Source organism: Heterodontus francisci, chromosome 35 (genome assembly GCF_036365525.1).
Source record: "Heterodontus francisci isolate sHetFra1 chromosome 35, sHetFra1.hap1, whole genome shotgun sequence".
NCBI lineage: Eukaryota > Metazoa > Chordata > Chondrichthyes > Heterodontiformes > Heterodontidae > Heterodontus > Heterodontus francisci.
In genome coordinates, this window is record NC_090405.1 from 23211922 (window position 1) to 23232047 (window position 20126).

A 20126-nucleotide genomic window follows, 5' to 3' on the forward strand; every position below is an offset into this window, starting at 1 on the left:
TAGAATGCAAATGTGCAGCCATATTTTCAGCCATTGTTGTGGTCTTTTTAAACAAGGTATTTGAAGTCCATAACAGTTCATACGACAAAATTAATATGTCTCATTTTTGGCAGGTGTGGTTTTCGGCATAACATGAATGTAATATTTCAATTAATAATCATTATGACCAACCACAAAGGATGATCAGTAATACAAAGAGTGTCAGTGTCTGATTCCACTGCAGCACTCAGCTTCTGCTGATCAGGTTTTCTTTGGTAGTTTTACAACAAGTTAGTGACATCCAGGAACAACTCAACATCTGCACTGCTCCATGAATGGGAATACCTGCTGGAGCAGGGATGTATGCATAAGTCAGGATTTTATTTCCACCTGGCATTATAACATAAGAACATAATAACTAGGAGCAGGATTAGGCCATTCCACCAATTGAGCCTGCTCCACCATTCAATAAGATCATGGCAGATCTAATCATGGCCTCAACTTCACTATCCTGCCTGCCCCTATAACCCTTCATTCCCTTGTAGATCAAAAGTCAGTCTAACTCAGCCTTGAATATATTCAATGACCAGTCTCCACCATCCTCTTGGGTAGAGAATTCCAAAGAATAGCAGCCCTTTGAGAGAAGATATTCCTCCTCAACTACATCGAAAATGAGACCCCTTATTTTGAAACTGTTCCCCCGAGTTCTTGATTCCCTCATGAGGGGAAACATCATCTCAGTAAATACCCTGTCAAGCCCCCTCAGAATCTTATGTATTTCAATAAGATTGACTCTCATTCTTCTAAACTCCAATGAGTGCACCACAACCAGGTCAACCTTTCCACATAACACAACACCTTCATCCCAGAAATCAACCTAGTGGTACTTGCCTGAACGACCTCCAATGCAAATATATCTCTCCATAAATAAGGAGACCAAAACTGCATGCAACACTCAAGGTGTGGTCGAACCAACAACTTGCACATTTATACCCCATCCCCCTTGGAATAAAGGCCAACATTCCATTTGCCTTCCTAATTACTTGCTGTACTTTCATGCTAACATTTTGTGATTCATATACAAGGACCCCCTGATTCTCTGTACCACAGCATTCTGCAGTCTCTCTCTATTTAAATAATATTCTGCTTTTCTTCACATCATACCAAAGTGGATAACCTCACATTTTCCCACATTATACTTCATTGCCAAATTTTTGTCCACACACTTAACCTGCCTTTATCCCTTTGCAAACTCTTTGTGGCCTCCTCACAACTTGCTTTCCCACCTATATTTGTATCACCAGCAAATTTGGTTACAATACACTCGATCCCTTCATCTAAGCCAGTAATTATAGATTGTAAGTGGTTGAGGCCCCAACACCGATCCCTGTGGCACACCATTAGTTAGTTTGCCAAACTGAAAAATGACCCATTGAACCCAATTCCCTGTTTCTTGTTAGTTAGCCAATCCTCTATCCATGCTAATATATTACACCTGAACACCATGAGCTCTTATCTTGTGTCTTTTACATGGCACTTTATCGAACACCTTTTAAACTCCAAATAAACAACATCTACTGATATAAAAACAGGAAATGCTGGAAATACTCAGCAGGTCTGGCAGCATCTGTGGAGAGAGAAGCAGAGTTAACGTTTCGGGTCAGTGACACGTCTTTGGAACTGGCAAATATTAGAAATGTCAAAGGTTATAAGCAAGTAAAGCGGGGGTGGGGCAACAGATAACAAAGGAGAAGGTGCAGATAGGACAAGGTCACAGAGAATAACTGACCAGAAGGTCATGGAGCAAAGGCAAACAATATGTTAATGATGTGTTGAAAGACAAAGCATTAGTACAGATAGGGTGTTAACGGACTGAAAATTGAATAGCAGCAAGTACAGACATGAAAAAAAAACAGTGGGTAAGCCAATTGAACAGATTAAGATGAAATAAAATAAACATACAAAAAAATGTAAAAAGAAAAAATAACTAAAAATGAAAGTAAAATGGGGGGCTGTCATGCAATGAAATTATTGAACTCAATGTTCAGTCCGGCAGGCTGTAGTGTGCCTAATTGGTAAATGAGATGCTGTTCCTCGAGCTTTCATTGATGTTCACCGGAACACTGCAGCAAGCCCATGATAGAGATGTGAGCATGAGAGCAAGGGGGAGTGTTGAAATGGCAAGCAACCGGAAGCTCAGGGTCCTGCTTGCGGACTGAGCGGAGGTGTTTCGCAAAGCGGTCATCCAGTCTGCGTTTGGTCTCCCCAATGTAGAGGAGACCACATTGTGAGCAGCAAATACAGTATACTACGTTGAAAGAAGTACAAATAAGTTGCTGCTTAACCTGAAAGGAGTGTTTGGGGCCTGGGATAGTGAGGAGAGAGGAGGTAAATGGGCAGGTATTACACCTCCTGCGATTGCAGAGGAAGGTGCCATGGGAAGGGGACGAGGTGGTGGGGGTAATGGAGGAGTGGACCAGGGTGTGGCGGAGGGAAAGATCCCTTCAGAATGCTGACAGGGGAAGGGAGGGGAAGATGCGTTTGGTAGTGGCATCATGCTGGAGGTGGCGGAAATGGCGGAGGATGATCCTTTGGATATGGAGGCTGATGGGGTGGAAAGTGAGGACAAGGGGAACCCTGTCACGATTCTGGGAGGAAGGGGAAGGGGTGAGGATAGAGGTGCGGGAAATGGGCCCGACACGGTTGAGGGCCCTGTCAACCACGGTGGGGGGAATCCTCTGTTGAGGAAAAAGGAAGACATATCAGAAGTGCTGTCATGGAAGGTAGCATCATCAGAGCAGATCACTACATCTACTGGTTCCCCTTCATATACCCTGCTTGTTACATCCTCAAAAATAATTTTGTCAAATATGATTTCTTTTTCATAAATCCATGTTGACTCTGCATGATTGTACTTTAATTTTCTGAATGTTCTGCTACCACTTACTTAATCATGGATTTCAGCATTTTCCCAATGACAGACATTAGGCTAGCAGGCCTATCATTACCTGCTTTTTGAATAGGGGTTTCACATTTGCGGTTTTAACATCCACTGGGACTGTTCCAGAATCTCGGGAATTTAAGATTACAACCAATGCATCCACTGTAACCACTCCTTTTAAACTCTAGGATGCAGGCCATCAGTTCCAGGGGATCTGTCAGCCTTTAGTCCCAATAGTGTTCCTCATACATTTTTTCTAGCGATAGTGATTATTTCAAGTTCCTTCTCTTACTCTGCACTCACTCTGTTCCATGAGCAGGTTCTCATTGAGAAGCGGTGCTCAGATCACCGGAGGAAAAAAAAAACAGAATTCAAACTGTCTAAATGAAAAACAGACCAGAATTGACCCAGATACTGTCATTATTAAATTAATTCATCAGCGCCAAACCACTTATCATTAATGCACCAGGAGCGTCTCCGAATTTATGAAATTGAAGGTGGCGGCATTTATTAAATTGTTGATTGACACCCTGTAGTTCAGTTCTTCATTTAACTGGGGGTGAGTGGGTACAGGGGGATGTGTGCGGAGAGAAACAGAGCGCAATCCAGAGAGGGAACGGAAAACACACCTGGACAGATGTGAAACAGGTCAATCCACTGTTACAATAACTCCATCACTGACTCCCTCCTGACAGTAACCAGCCCTTTCACAGAGACTGTCGGTGGCTCTGAAAAGAGCCTTTGGTTTATTAGATGACATTTTGGCCGCTTTACTGTTTCTGAGAGCTCTGAGCGCTGGTTTTCTTGGGTAGCAGCACGGCCTGGATATTAGGCAGCACCCCGCCCTGAGCGATGGTCACTCCTCCCAGCAGCTTGTTGAGCTCCTCGTCATTGCGGACCGCCAGCTGCAGGTGTCTGGGGATGATGCGGGTCTTCTTGTTGTCCCGGGCCGCATTACCGGCCAGCTCGCCGATTTCAGCGGTCAGATACTCGAGCACAGCAGCCAGATAGACCTGGGCTCCGGCACCCACACGCTCAGCATAGTTACCCTTTCTCAGGAGCCTGTGAACACGACCCACCGGGAACTGCAGTCCAGCCCGGGAGGAGCGAGACTTGGCCTTGGCCCGAGCTTTCCCACTGGTCTTTCCTCTTCCAGACTTTTTTTTTATTTCCAAAATATACTTTATTCATCAAAATCTGGAAAAAAAAATACATTACCGTACAGTTTCAAACAGCATCAAGTCAAAAAATACAAACAGTGCAAAGGAGGTCAGTTTCCTTCAATAAAGGAGTGAGTTGCCTCACAACCATTTCATTTGTCATGCCAGATACATTTTTACATTTTATAGCACACAAATATTTTCCAGATAAAGTTCGAGGGGTTTTCCATGGATCCAGCCCCTCCATTCAGCTTGATGAGGGGAACTTACACAGTGGTCTTTCCCCATTGAGCCTTTGCTGCGGCTGCCCCAAGCTTTAGTGCGTCCCTCAGCACATAGTCCTGGACCATGGAATGTGCCAGTCTGCAACATTCGGTCATGGACAACACTTTGTGCTGGAAGACCAGCAAGTTTCGGGCAGACCAAAGGGTGTCTTTCACCGAATTGATAGTCCTCCAGCAGTAGTTGATGTTTATCTCGGTGTGCGTCCCTGGGAACAGCCCATAGAGCACAGATTCCTGTGTTACAGAGCTGCTTGGGATGAACCTCGACAAAAACCACTGCATCTCTTTCCACACCTGCTTTGCAAAGACACATTCCAGAAGGAGGTGGGCAACCGTCTCTTTCTCACCACAGCCACCTCGAGGGCATTGTGCGGAGGGGGTGAGACTTCAGGCGTGCAGGAAGGATCTGACGGGGAGGGCTCTTCTCACCACTAGCCAAGCTACATCTTGGTGCTTGTTTGAAAGTTCTGGTGATGAGGCATTCTGCCAAATGACTTTGGCGGTCTGCTCGGGGAACCATCCAACCGGATCCACCATCTATGTTTCCCGTAGGGCCTTGAGGACATTCCGTGCAGACCACTGCCTGATGGATTGGTGGTCAAAGGTGTTTTCCGCAGAAACCTTCCCACGAAGGATAGGTGGTACGGCACGGTCCAACTGGATGGAGCGTTCCGCGGCAATGTGACCAGGTCCATCCTTCTCAACATCGGGTACAGATAGAACCTCAGCACGTAATGACACTTGGTGTTTGCGTACTGAGCAGAAGACGGCAACGTCATCCATGTATGAGAAAAGCTCGAGTAGACTATGCTAGAATTCCCCAGAATGTAGAAGAATGACAAGTAATCGTACTGACAAATAAAAATCTTAAGTGGTTTGACACAATAGATACTGGGAGGCTGTTTCCTCTGGCTGGCAAACCCAGAACAAAGGCTCATAGTCTCAGTGTGAAGGGCTCAGTCATTCAGGACTGAGAAGAGATTTTTTTTCACTCTAATGGTTGTTAATCTTTGGAATTCTCTTCCCCAGAGAGCTGTGGATGCTCAATCATTGCGTATATTCAAGAGAGAGATTAATAGGTTTTTGGACACTTAGGTGATCAAGGGATCTGTGCTATTGTAGTGAGATGGAGTTGAGGTAGGAAATCAGCCCTAATCTTATCAAATGGCAGAGCTATTTCGAAGGGCCGAGTGGCCTAATCCTCCTTTTTATGCAAAGTTCCATTCTGTAAGAAATGGGACCTTTAATAACTGGTTCGTCTCATAATAATGTCGAATGCTTATAGCAATATATTATAGCGGCACAGTGGCACAGTGGTTAGCACTGCAGCCTCACAGCTGCAGCGACCCCGGTTCGATTCTGGGTACTGCCTGTACGGAGTTTGCAAGTTCTCCCTGCGACCATGTGGATTTTCGCTGGGTGCTCCGGTTTCCACCCACAGCCAAAGACCTGCAGGTTGATAGGTAAATTGGCCATTATAAATTGCCCCTAGTATAGGTGTGGGGATGTGGTAGGAATATAGGATTAGTATAAATGGGTAGTTGATGGTCAGCACAGACTCAGTGGGCCGAAGGGCCTGCTTCAGTGCTGTATCTCTAAATAAATAAAAGTAGCAGACAGAGCATGAGGCCACCCATAGAAAAGCAGTTCTTAGCAGCGAGGGTCAGCACTGGTATAAACAAAGATAGGGGCTGAGGAGTATGCTGTTCCTGAGGTGGTCATATAGAAGCCACTGGACACCATAGACATTCCTGAACTGATAGATGGAGTCTTCTAGCACTTTGTGTACCCTGTTATCAGTACAAGTGTCTAGTGAAAGCTAAAAATGGGCTCCAGTATAAGATAAACTGAAAGATGACCTTGAGCAAAAGTGATGGACAAAGTTGGGGGGGGTGGCCACTCTGATACTTCAGTTACCTGTCCTGTATTCATTGGTTAGAAGTGCTGGAACAAGTGATTGACATAGGGTACCAGTCCCTAGAAATAAAGTATATAAACAGGTGCTCGACAGGGAAATAGTCAGTCTTATTCAGACAGGAGAGCTTCCCAAAGCTCGGCTTCAGCTGAGTGTTAGACTTTGGCCTAACACTTTGGTTGGCTGAAGAAGACTGAGGACAGCAACACCAACACCTCGCCTGCTTCATCGTCGGGGAGACTGTCAACACTGTTCTTCCCCACTGTATGATCCGGATCGGTAATCCATTCAATCTGTTATGGGTCGTACGTCTAATTCATCTATTTAGCTTCCGCATCATCATATTTAAACTAAAACAAGAAATGCTGGATTCACTCAGCAGGTCTGGCAGCATCTGTGGAAAGAGAAGCAGAGTTAACGTTTCGGGTCAGTGACCCTTCTTCGGAACTGACAAATATTAGAAAAGTCACAGATTATAAACAAGTGAGGTGGGGGTTGGGCAAGAGATAACAAAGGAGAAGGTGCAGATTGGACCAGGCCACATAGCTGACCAAAAGGTCACGGAGCAAAGGCAAACAATATGTTAATGGTGTGTTGAAAGACAAAGCATTAGTACAGATTAGGTGTGAATACACTGAATATTGAACATCAGCAAGTGCAAACCTGAAGAAAAACAACCTGAAAAAAACAGTGGGTAAGCAAACTGAACAAACTAAGATGAAATGAAATAAATAAATGCAAAAAAAGATTGTAAAAAATGTAAAAAGGAATGCAAAAAAAAAAGGAAGAAAAATTAACTAAAAATGACTAAAAATGAAAGCAAAGTGGGGGGCTGTCATGCTCTGAAATTATTGAACTCAATGTTCAGTCCGGCAGGCTGTAGTGTGCCTAATCGGTAGATGAGATGCTGTTCCTCGAGCTTGCGTTGATGTTCACTGGAACACTGCAGCAATCCCAGGACAGAGATGTGAGCATGAGAGCAGGGGGAGTGTTGAAATGGCAATTTTTAGTCATTTTTAGTTATTTTTTCTTCCTTTTTTTTTGCATTCCTTTTTACATTTTTTACAATCTTTTTTTGCATTTATTTATTTCATTTCATCTTAGTTTGTTCAGTTTGCTTACCCACTGTTTTTTTCAGGTTGTTTTTCTTCAGGTTTGCACTTGCTGATGTTCAATGTTCAACATCCCAAACACAACGGCTCTTTTAAGAGCCACCCACAATCTCTCTGAAAAAGCTACAACTTCATCTCTATGGTATCGGGTTGTTTTGTTTTTTATATATGAAAAGTCTGGAACTTTCTAATTGCCTTTGTGATCTGTTTTATCCCAGCTATATGTGAGTAATTCACTTTCACTGTCTGTGAGATCTTTGTGTCTCTACTTAATAATGCTGTGTAAATTAATTACTGACCACTGACCCAAGTGCGCTTTGATTTCGGACGCGTTCATATTCGGCCCCTTTCCTGTATTCCGTTAATAAAAGCTGACAGATCAGTTCTCAGTCACTTGTTTCCCTTGTTCAAGCTTGGCCTCAATAATTAATAAGTACATTATCTGGAAACCCCGCTGTTGTAGGAACCCTCAGTCTCACATTTCAACACCTGACAGTAAAAATCTTCTCTCCGCTTTTGTCTCCCACAAATAGGTTCAATCTAGAATCAGTGATGCGGTATCTTGACAAAGATTGATCTGAAATGTATCCGCTTGCAGAATGCTGTGAATGAGACTTTCTGCCTCCGCTTACAGACTGTTTCAAAAAGGACGGAGAATAAACCCGAATAGATACCGGATTGGAAATGTGTGTCTGGAACTTGTGACAAAGTGTAGAATAATACAAGAGAAAGAGTTCAAAATCTTTGCTGTAAAAGATCTTTGCTGACAAATATCATTGAAATGTTCTGATCATGTTCATAAGATGAATTAAAGCAAATTTTTCCTTTGTCAAAACCGTTGTTTCCGGCACTGATATTGGCGGTTTTTAAAAAATTGATGTATCAGTAATAATCGGCCAATCGGAGGTAATAGCTTCCTGTGTTTCTGTTTATTATCGGAGTTTGGTTTAAACTGACTGGGTGTCGGGTTCCAGCCAATTACTGCTCAGGGCGGTTCCTCACAGAGTTTAAAAAGGCGGATGTGAAGCAGAATCAGTATTAACAGTCTGTGTGTCTCAGATTGTGCAGAATCCGTTGAGAAAATGGCCCGGACAAAGCAGACAGCGCGTAAATCGACCGGAGGGAAAGCTCCTCGCAAACAGCTGGCTACCAAAGCGGCCCGGAAGAGCGCTCCAGCCACGGGTGGAGTAAAGAAGCCTCATCGCTACAGACCCGGCACTGTGGCTCTGAGGGAGATCCGCCGCTACCAGAAATCCACTGAGCTGCTCATCCGCAAACTGCCCTTCCAGCGGCTGGTCAGAGAGATCGCTCAGGACTTTAAGACAGACCTGCGCTTCCAGAGCTCGGCCGTCATGGCCCTGCAGGAGGCCAGCGAGTCTTACCTGGTGGGGCTGTTTGAGGACACCAACCTGTGCGCCATCCACGCCAAGCGAGTCACCATCATGCCCAAAGACATCCAGCTGGCCCGCCGCATCCGCGGGGAACGCGCCTAAAACCCGGCTTCAGTAACAAGTGTAACAAGGGCTCTTTTCAGAGCCACCAAATCAGCAAAGGAAAGAGCTGCCATCTCTGTTCATCATCAAACCCATTAGATTGGAGGGGCGGCCACATGGTTTCTGGTAAAGGCCTGGAAGACTGAGAGCTGATCTGGAATTTAGAAAGCAGCATTACCGGAGACTCATTGCTGTTCAGCACAATCTCAACCCTGCTCCTGGGATCCGTTAGCTGACATTTGGGGAAAATAAATAGATCCCAGTTTTATTTGGAAGGAATTAATGGAGCCAGCTCCGTTCACATGAGGGTTATTTACAAACATTACCCAATGAGTTCGCTAATAGTTGAATCCCTTGGAAATCGGTACACAGGACAGGTGAGGCAGCTCGGTCACTGACTCGAACCGCCAGTTGCCCAGGGTTGCAAACCCTGACACTGCGGGGAGAGAATCCCCGACTCTCCCGCCGCCGGGGGATTAGACAGCTTTGTGTCCGGAGAATAGGGAGGGCCGGGGGGAAGGCACATATTAAAGCGCTGCAATGGACTCAGCTCCCGTGTGTGAGCAACTCTCAGATTCCGTCCTCTGGGAACAGTGCGGTCTAAACAGATCAGGTTAGGAGAGAAACACACAGCCCGAGAATGGCCTCTTCCTTCCTGCATTTACTCTGTTCCGGGAGCAAATTCTCATTGAGAAGCCGGAGAGAGAAAAAAAACAGAATTCAAACTGTCTGTATGCGAAACAGGTCAATCCACTGTTAGAATAACTCCATCTCTGATTCCCTCCTGACAGTAACCAGCCCTTTCACAGAGACTGTGGGTGGCTCTGAAAAGAGCCTTTGGTTTATTGGATGACATTATGGCCGCTTTACTTTTTCTGGGAGCTCTGAGCGCTGGTTTTCTTAGGCAGCAGCACGGCCTGGATATTAGGCAGCACCCCGCCCTGAGCGATGGTCACTCCTCCCAGCAGCTTGTTGAGCTCCTCGTCGTTGCGGACGGCCAGCTGCAGGTGTCTGGGGATGATGCGGCTCTTCTTGTTGTCCCGGGCCGCGTTACCGGCCAGCTCGAGGATTTCAGCGGTCAGATACTCGAGCACAGCAGCCAAATAGACCGGGGCTCCGGCACCCACACGCTCAGCATAGTTACCCTTTCTCAGGAGCCTGTGAACCCGGCCCACCGGGAACTGCAGTCCAGCCCGGGAGGAGCGAGACTTGGCCTTGGCCCGAGCTTTCCCGCTGGTCTTTCCTCTTCCACTCATTTTCACAATCTCACAAATACTTTCACAAAGAATGGTTATTTTCTGCAGCATTTACTGTACTTATAGACTGAGAACTCATCTCATTGGTCGGTACTTAATTCACCTCATTTGCCTATATTCTTCACCAATCAGGACACAAACAGAAGAGGGCGGGATTTACCGCCACACGACCAGAAGCAGAGAATTTGTCAATTTCACAAAGCCCGCCAATTTCATTACCGGAAAAGAGCGGATTAAAATAAATGTCATCCTTAGTCAAAGATTTCAAATCCCTTCTCTTTTTTTTGTTTTATTCTATTCTTTCCGTCACCAATCACAAGCGCGGTTTAAAAATGTTGTTTAAATTGTGGTTCATTCCACAATCGTTTACAAACTGTTCCGGATGGGAATAAATCCCTGTTCACAGCATTTCCCTGAAGGAAAACACTCAGTTTAGTCTTCAATCAGAGCCCAGTGTCCTTCTCTGAAAAGAGGAAGCCGGATCTGCTTAATCTGCTCTGTTCCTGTTCCGGCGAGTTGCTGTGAATAAAACGATGAATCAGTTCACATTTCAGGAAAAGAGTGAAGGGACTGAGGTCTGACCGTTGCAGCTAAAAACAGCTGTTAATGCAGTCATTCAGGAGCTGTGCCATAATAACAGCTTTAAGCAAAAAAGCGAAGGCGGACGACCGGATTATGTGTCCGTGTACAGTTTATGGGACAGGAGACACAGGAACAGCAGTGGGAACGTTATTATGTTATACATGGTTTTAAAATAATTTAATGGAGATGTCGGATGCAGCTTTTTCACAGAGATTGTGGGTGGCTCTTAAAAGAGCCGTTGTGTTTGATCTGTTTTTCAGTCCATTGTGCAGTTTTACTTGGAGCTGGTGTACTTGGTCACCGCCTTTGTCCCTTCCGACACGGCGTGCTTGGCCAGCTCCCCGGGCAGCAGCAGGCGCACGGCGGTCTGGATCTCCCGGGAGCTGATGGTGCTGCGCTTGTTGTAATGGGCCAGGCGGGAAGCCTCACCCGCGATGCGCTCGAAAATATCGTTCACAAACGAGTTCATGATGCTCATGGCCTTGGAGGAGATACCGGTGTCGGGGTGAACCTGCTTCATCACTTTGTAGATGTAGATGGAGTAACTCTCCTTCCTCGACTTTCTCCGCCTCTTGCCGCCCTTTGCTGACGGTTTACTCACAGTTTTCTTGGCGCCCTTCTTAGCAGCTGTTTTCTTCTTCTCCTCAACCATCTTCAGATTCAATTTCAGACACAGAAATAAACCAAACCCCCTCCGAGTGCGGATTAAATAGACAATCTCACAGCTCTTTGCTAATGAGGGATGGGGGGAAAGTAAAGATTGTGATTGGGTGATTGGGAGTGATGTCATAAAGGTTTTTTTACTGTAATTCTCTAATTGGTGTTTTTCCCCATCCAATCAGAATAAATATTTGCAACCAATCACAAACACCCTTCCTGCAATCAGGAAGGATATTTCACGAAGATCCTCCGGCCCCAGTTGATATTGAAAGAGCCGCTCCCTGTGTACAGCTCCCTGGAAATGTCCTGGCTGTTGGTGGGAGGACACTTATTGAAGATTCAGTGTCGTTGTGTCTCTGCTATTGCATGTGAATGTGTAATTAATTCCACTGCTTTTAGTCTGTGGTACTGTGTTTGCACATGTTATGTAATTCGGTAGCTCTCGGTCTCTGGTGCTGTATGGATTCCTTCTCTATCTGTCAGACTCTGGTGCTATGTTTGAGTATGACATCCATTCTGTATCTGTCGGTCTCTGGGATGGTACGTGAATTTGGGACTTGCTCTGAATCTGTCAGTGGTTCTGTATGTGTGGAATTCAAGCTATCTGTGTCAGCACCTCACAATATGTAGGAGTTCACGATTTATTTGTCAGTCTCTGGTAATTTTGGCAGTTACTGAATCTGCCAGTGGTACTGTAGGAGTGTTTGTGATTGATTTTGTATGTGTCAGTCTTTGCTACTACATCGGAGTGTGGGATTAATTTAGTATCTCTCAGCCTCTGGTAGTGTGTGTGATTGTGGGATGAATTGATCAGCAGTCAGTGGTGCTCTATGTGAATGTGGAAATCATTCTGTAACTCCGTCTCATATTGTCATGTGCGATTGGGAATCACATGTATCTTTTAATACCTAGTGGTGTGTGTGAGCATGGGATTCATCCTGTACTTGTCGGTGGTACTGTATGCATCTGTGGGATTGATTCTGTACCTTTCAGTCACTGGTATTGTGTATGAAAGTGAGATGAATTCTAGATCTGCCACACACTGGTTGTGTGTGTGTGTGTGTGTGTGTGTGTACGCGTGTGTGTAAGAATATAATAAGATACGAAATAGGAGCAGAAATAGGCCATTTGACCCACCAAGCCTGCTCTGCCATTCGATAAGATCATGGCTCTTCTGATTGTGACCTTAATTTCACCTTCCTGCCTACGCCCATAACCAATGATTCCCATGTAGATCAAAAATTTGTCTAACAGAGCCTTGATTCAATGACTCAGCCTCCACAGTCCTCTGGGGAACAGAATTCCAAAGATGAACAACCCTCTGAGAGAAGAAATTCCTCTTCATCTCCTTCTTGAATGGAAGACCACTTAGCTTGAAACTCTCGCCCCTACATTCCCCCACAAGGAGAAACATCCTCTCAGCATCTACCTGTCCAGCCCACTGAGAATCTTATAGGTTTCAATAAGATCACCTCTCAATCTTCTAACTACAGTGGGTATAGGCCCAACCTGCTCAACATTGTCTCATAAGGCAATCCTTCATCACAGAAATCAGCCTAGTGAACCTTCTCTGAATTGATTCCAATGCAAGTATATCCCTCCTTAAGTAAGGAGACCAAAACTGTATGGAGTCCTTTAGTTGGGTTGTCACTAATGCCCTAGACAGTTATAGTAAAACTTCCCTACTTTTATACTCCATTCCCCTTGCTAAAAATGCCAACATTCCATTTTCCTTCCTAATTACTTGCTATACCTTCATGCTAACTTTTTGTAATTCATGTACCTGGACACCCAGATCCCTTGGTACAGCAGCATTCTGCAGTCTCTCTCTCTATGTAAGTAATATTCTGTTTTTCTATTCTTCCTGTCAAATTAGACAACCTCACATTTTCCCACATTATACTCCAGCTGCCAAACCTTTGCCCATTGACTTAACCTATCTATATCTCTTTGCAGACACTTTATCCTCCTCATAACTTGCTTTCCTATCGATCTTTGTCACATCCATAAATTTGGCAACAATACACTTGATCGCTTCATGTAAGTTATGAATATAGACCATACATAGTTGAGGCACCAGCACTGATCACTGTGCCACTCCATTAGTTACAGATTGCAAAAATGAAAATGCCCAATTTATCCCCACTCTCTGTTTCCTGTGAGTTAGCTAATCCTAGATCCATGAGTGTATAGTCTTCAGTTTGTATCTGTCAGCATCAAGTGCTCCATGTGAGTTTTGGACTCTTTCTCAATCTCTCAGTGCTACTATTTGTGTGTTAGATTGCTTTAGATGACTCAGGCTGAGGAATTGTGAGTGAGTGCAGTCATCAACCGATGCCTTTCAGCACCTGGCACTGAGCATGTGTTTCAGCATCACTCTCTATCTGTCAGTATCTGGTACTCTGTGTGAGTGTGGGATTCATTATATAATCTTCTGTCCCTGGGACTGTTTGCAAGTCTGGATTCATTCTACATAAAATGTCAGCACAGCAACAGGCCACTGATGTGGTTGGTTTTAAGCAGACAATACGTTTGAGGTTTTGCCTAGTATTAAATATCTGTCACTGTGAACATAATAGTGGAAGATAATGTATCCTCCAATCTAATACCGGATTGGTGGGCAAGTGTAACTCAGACTGTACGAAGCAATTTGATCAGTGCCATTCAGTCGGACAGTGAGAATTTTGGACTTGCATGTAAAATGAGCTCAGTCTGGAACTGTACAGTATCTTCCATCTGACACTATATGTGGTTTTTGGACTGGTAGAAAACTTATAGCTCACTAGACAAATCAAATTTATATTGTATCTTTTAGTTCCACAATCCAGATAAGTTTTAAACTGGAATATGAGTTTGTATCTCAGGTTATACTGTTTTTCATAATCTCTCAATCTGATTATGCAGTTGAGATATGGACTAGTGTCCAAATGTGGGTGATGCAGTGGTTAGCACCGCAGCCTCACAGCTCCAGTGACCCGGGTCCAGTTCTGGGTACTGCCTGTGTGGAGTTTGCAAGTTCTCCCTGTGACCGCGTGGGTTTCCGCCGAGTGCTCCGGTTTCCTCCCACAGCCAAAGACTTGCAGGTTGATCAGTAAATTGGCCATTGTAAATTTCCCCTAGTGTAGGTAGGTGGTAGGAGAATGGTGGGGATGTGGTAGGGAGTATGGGATTAATGTAGGGTTAATATAAATGGGTGGTTGTTGGTCGGCACAGACCCGGTGGGCCGATAGGCCTGTTTCAATGCTGTATCTCTAAATAAAAATAAATACATTATGGGAATTAATACTGCAACTTCTAAACTCATAACGTGTAAATATTTAGCTGGTATTTAACCTGAATCTCAGAGTACATTATTGAGGTTAATTCTGTAACTTTGAAACGGGAACCACGTGCCAGTTCTATATGTATTTAAATTGTAGCTGAGGTTAGTCATGGAGTCAGAGTTATACAGCATAGAAACAGGCCCTTCAGCCCATCGTGTCCATGTCAGCCATCAAGGACCTATCTATTCTAATCCTATTTTCTAGCACTTGGCCTGTAGCCTTGTATGCTATGGCATTTCAAGTGCTTATCTAAATTATTCTTAAATGTTGTGAGGGTTCCTGCCTCTACCGCCCCTTCAAGCAGTGTGTTCCAGATTCCAACCACTCTCTGGGAGAAAAGGTTTTTCCTCAATTCCCCGCTCAACCTCTTGCCCCTTACCTTAAATCCATGCCCCCTGGTTATTGACACCTTTGCTAAGGGAAAAAAAGTTTCTTCCTATCTACCGTATCTATGCCACTCATAATTTTTTATACCTCAATCAAGTCCCCCCTCGGCCTTCTCTGTTCTAAGGAAAACAACCATGGTCTATCCAGTCTCTCTTCACAGCTGAAATGTTCCAGCTCAGGCAACATCCTGGTGAATCTCCTCTGCAACCTCTCCAGTGCAATCACATCCTTCCTATAGTGTGGCGACCAGAACTGTACACAGTACTCCAGCTGTGGCCGAACTAGCATTTTATACAACTCCATCATAACCTCCCTGCTCTTATATTCTATGCCTCGGCTAATAAAGGCAACTATCCCATATGTCTTCCTAACCACCTTTTCCACCTGTGCTGCTGCCTTCGGTGTTCAATGGACAAGTATACCAATGTCCCTCTGTACTTCCTGTGGTCCTTTCATCTATTGTATATTCTCTTGCCTTGTTAGTCCTCCCAAAATGCATCACCTCACACTTCTCAGAATTGAATTTTATCTGCCACTGCTCTGCCCACCTTACCAACCCATCCACATCATCCGTAATCTAAGGCTTTCCTCCTCACTATTTACGACACCCACCAATTTTCATGTCATCTGCGAACTTACTGATCATATCACCTATATTCACATCTAAATCATTAATGTACACTGCAAACAGCAAGGGTCCCTGCACCAATCCCTGCGTACACCACTGGTCACAGGCTTTCAATCGCAAAAACAACCCTCGACCATCACCCTCTGCCTCCTGCCAATAAGCCAATTTTGGATCCAATTTGCCAAATTGGCCTGGATCCCATGGACTCTTACCTTCTTGACCAATCTCCCATGTGGGACCTTATCAAAAGCCTTACTGAAGTCCATGTAGACTACATCAACTGCTTTAACCTCATCTACATGCCTAATCACCACCTCACAAAATTCAATCAAATTTGTTAGACACGATCTCCCCCTGACAAAGCCAAACTGACTATCCCTGATTGATCCCTGCCTCTCCAAGTGGAGATTAATCCTGTCCCTCAGAATTTTTTCCAATAGTTTTCTTACCACTGATGTTAGACTCACTGGCCTGTAATTACCTGGTTTATCCCTGCTACCCTTCTTGAATAATGGTACCACATTCACTGTCCTCCAGTCCTCTGGCACCTCTCCTGTGGCCAGAGAGGATTTGAAAATTTGTGTCAGAGACCATGCAATCTCCTCCCTTGCCACACATAGCAGCCTGGAATACATCTCATCTGGGCCTGATGATTTATCCACTTTTGAGCCCGCTAAAACCGCTAACACCTCCTCCCTTTCAATGCTAATTTGTTCACGTATATCACAATCCCCCTCCCTGATCTCTACACCAACACCGTCCTTCTCCATAGTGAACACAGACGAAAAGTAACCAACCAAAACCTCGCTTACATCCTCCGGCTCCACATACAGATTGCCACGTTGGTCCCTAATGGGCCCTACTCTTTCCCTGGTTATCGTCTTGCCCTTAATATACTTATAAAATGCCTTGGGATTTTCCTTTATCTTGCCCACCAGTGTTTTTTCATGCCCCCTCTTCGCTCTCTTAATTACTTTTTTTTTTAATGTACCCCCCCCCACCTGCACTTTCTATACTCCTCTAGGGCCTTTGCTGTTTTCAGCCCTCTGAATCTGCCATAAGCCTTTTTTTTTTTTCCTTATTCAATCCTCGATATCCCTTGACATTCAGGGTTCCCTAAACTTGTTGGTCCTACCCTTCATCTTTACGGGAACATGTGGGCCCTGAACTCTCACTATCTCCTTTATAAATGACTCCCGCTGGTCTGATGTAGACTTTCCTAGAAGTAGCTGCTCCCAGTCCACTTTGGCCAGATCCTGTTTTATCATATTGAAATTGACCTTCCCCCAAAACAGTACCTTTATTTCCAGTTCATTTTTGTCCTTTTCCATAACTGCCTTAAATCTTAGAGTTATGGTCACTATCCATGAAATGCTCCCCCACTGACACTTCTACCACTTGTTCGGCTTCATTCCCCGAGATTAGGTCCAGTACCACTTTCTCTTGCAGGACTCTGTACGTGCTTGGTCAAAAAGCTCTCCCGAATGCACTTTCAGAATTCCACCCCCTTTAATCTTTTGCACTACGACTATCCCAGTTAATATTGGGGAAGTTGAAATTCCCTCTTATTACCCTATTATTTTTACACCCCTCTTAGATTTGCCTACATATCTGCTCCTCTATCTCTCCCTGACTGTTTGGAGGCCTGTAGTACACTCCCAGCCAAGTGCTTGCCCCCTTTTTGTTTTTAAGTTCTAACCATATGGCCTCATTTAAAGAACCTTTTAAGATATCATCCTTCCTTACTGTAGTAAATGATTCCTTGGTCAATAGTGCAATGCCACCTCCTCTTTGACATTCCCCCCACCCCCTCGCCCCCACTCCAGTCCTTGTCACACCTGAAGATTCTATACCCTGGAATATTGAGCTGTCAGTCCTGCCCTTCCCTCAACCATGTTTCTGTGATAGCAATATCATATTGCCATGTGTTAATCAACGCCCTCAATTCATCTTCGGAGTTCCGAAGAAGGGTCACTGACCTTTTATTTTTTTATTTAGAGATACAGCACTGAAACAGGCCCTTCGGCCCACCGAGTCTGTGCCGACCATCAACCACCCATTTATACTAATCCTACACTAATTCCATATTCCTACCACATCCCCACCTGTCCCTATATTTCCCTACCACCTACCTATACGAGGGGCAATTTATAATGGCCAATTTTACCTATCAACCTGCAAGTCTTTGGCATGTGGGAGGAAACCGGAGCGCCCGGAGAAAACCCACGCAGACACAGGGAGAACTTGCAAACTCCACACAGGCAGCACCCAGAATTGAACCAGGGTCGCTGGAGCTGTGAGGCTGCGGTGCTAACCACTGTGCTGCCCCAAATGCCCTGAAATGGTAACTCTGCTTCTCTCTCCACAGATGCTGCCAGACCTGCTGAGTATTTTGAGCATTTCTTGTTTTTATCCCTCAATTCATCTGCCTTACTTGTAAGACACCTTGCGTTAAAATAGATGAAATCCAGCCTTGCATTATTCGCTTGCAATATTGTGGGATTGACACAGTGATAATTTGATAGAGAATTTGGACTGGGATTTATGTATCTACCTGTCAGTGGTACTGAGTTGTGGTGACATGGAAACAACGTCTGTCTCTCCTGCTCTGTTGGATAGATGGATTGAAAATGTGTCTCTGGAACGATTTCTGCTGTCTGAGACTGTGGAACTGATAACCTGTCTGTGTCTCTGTGCTGTGTGTGTGATAATGTACGTCCTGTGTGAGAGAAGGAGCTGGTGGTTGGGCTTTGTCTGTGAATGGCTCTGTGGTGTAGTAGACAGCACGTCACTGTTATATGAAATATACGTCACCATCCAGTTGGTGAAACCCTCCATTCTTTAACCATTGCACTGCCCCATGACAGGTAGATGGGGGAGGGGAGCGCAGGCGCAGATTTCTGCAAGAATTCACCAAACAGAAACATCAAAAAGTTCCAGCACAGAATTAGGCCATTTGGCCCATCGTATCCACACCAATGCAAAGGCAGCAATCCAGTCTAATCCCATAGTTTGTTATTGGACAGTGGGATGTGGGGAGTTACACAAAGAGAATCTATTATAGGCACCAGGTGAGAAGTGTGAAGGACACATTTTAAACAGCGGCTGTTTGGTTTCGCTTGAACGGTTAGACCATGGGAGCGGGAACTGGAAATCTGACCTGTGTAAAAGTCCCTGCTCCGTCGGTCAGTCCCATTCATGGCCCAGTGGATTGTTTCTGGATGTCATTTAATTGTTGTAAAATGGCCAAAGCCCCTGGTATGCAGTAGCTGGGGGCTGCAGGACTGCAGTGGAATCAGACACTGACTCTGTTTGTATTGCTGGGTTTCCTTTGTGATTGTTCATAATGATTATTAATTGAAAAATTGTTTTGGTCACTTTTGTATCTTCTACCACACATCTTCCTGAATTATAATAAATATTTTCCTTTCTACAGCCAAATACTTGAAGGAAGTAGAATAAGTGTAGTGATTCCTCGACACAAGGGGAAGTGCAGCCAGCTCCTCACACACAGTCAGTACAGTATCAACTCACAGAGAGCAGAGACATCAGTTCCACATTCACCGACAGCAAACGTAGTCAGACCGGCACTGATCCCAAGTTCCAGACACATTTATTCAATCCAACAGTCACGCAGGACAGACTGAGGTTGTTTCCATTTCACCCCAACTCTGTCCCAGGTAGATACATCAATCTCCGCACAAAATCACACCCACTATCAGATTGCAAGGCACTGTGTCATTCTCACAAGAGTGCAGCCTGAACTTCAAATTCTATGTCAGATGGGAAAGACAAACAGGACCTGATTGTAAAGTACAGAATTAATCTCAATAATGTAAGACTGCAGACTGAGCTACATGTTACACACTACTCCACAAAACTCATAAATGGTAAAAATGGAAGACATAGTCTTCCATTACTGCAAACTGAGCACAAGTAGGAGGAGGAGTAGGCCATTCAGCCCCTCAAGCCTGGCCCGCCATTCAATAAGATCATGGTTGATCTCTCCCATGCCTCAACTCCTCTTTTGGGCCTGCTCCGCTTAACCCTCCACTCCCTGAGATTTCAAAAATCTATCTACCACCTCCTTAAATACATTTAGTGACCTAGCCTCCACAGCTCTCTGAGGTAGAGAATTCCAGAGATTCACCACCCTCAGAGAAAAAATTCATACACATCTCAGTTTTAAATGTGTGCCCCCTTATTCTGTAACAATGTCCCCTAGTTCGAGATTCCCCCACCTGTGGAAATATATTCTCAACATCTACCCTGTCAAGCCCCCTTAGAATCTTATTTGTTTCAATAAGATCACCTCTCATTCTGTTCTTGATAAGACAACCCCTGCATTCCAGGAATCAGCCTAGTGAACCTTTTCTGAACTGCCTCCAATGCTAGGATATCCTTCC

General features: G+C 44.7%; 2 protein-coding genes across 2 annotated transcripts; one reads left to right on the forward strand and one right to left on the reverse strand.

The window, feature by feature from the left end:
* Positions 1-8449: 8449 nt before the first annotated feature.
* LOC137350447 (histone H3-like) lies at positions 8450-9095 on the forward strand. The gene has a single exon (XM_068015096.1). The coding sequence runs from the start codon at positions 8474-8476 to the stop codon at positions 8882-8884; it is 411 nt and encodes a 136-aa protein (XP_067871197.1). The 5' UTR covers positions 8450-8473; the 3' UTR covers positions 8885-9095.
* Positions 9096-9661: 566 nt separating this feature from the next.
* Positions 9662-11120, reverse strand: LOC137350446 (histone H2A-like). Its single transcript, XM_068015095.1, has one exon. It carries the CDS (start codon positions 10189-10191, stop codon positions 9751-9753), a length of 441 nt encoding a protein of 146 aa, XP_067871196.1. The 5' UTR covers positions 10192-11120; the 3' UTR covers positions 9662-9750.
* Positions 11121-20126: the final 9006 nt, after the last annotated feature.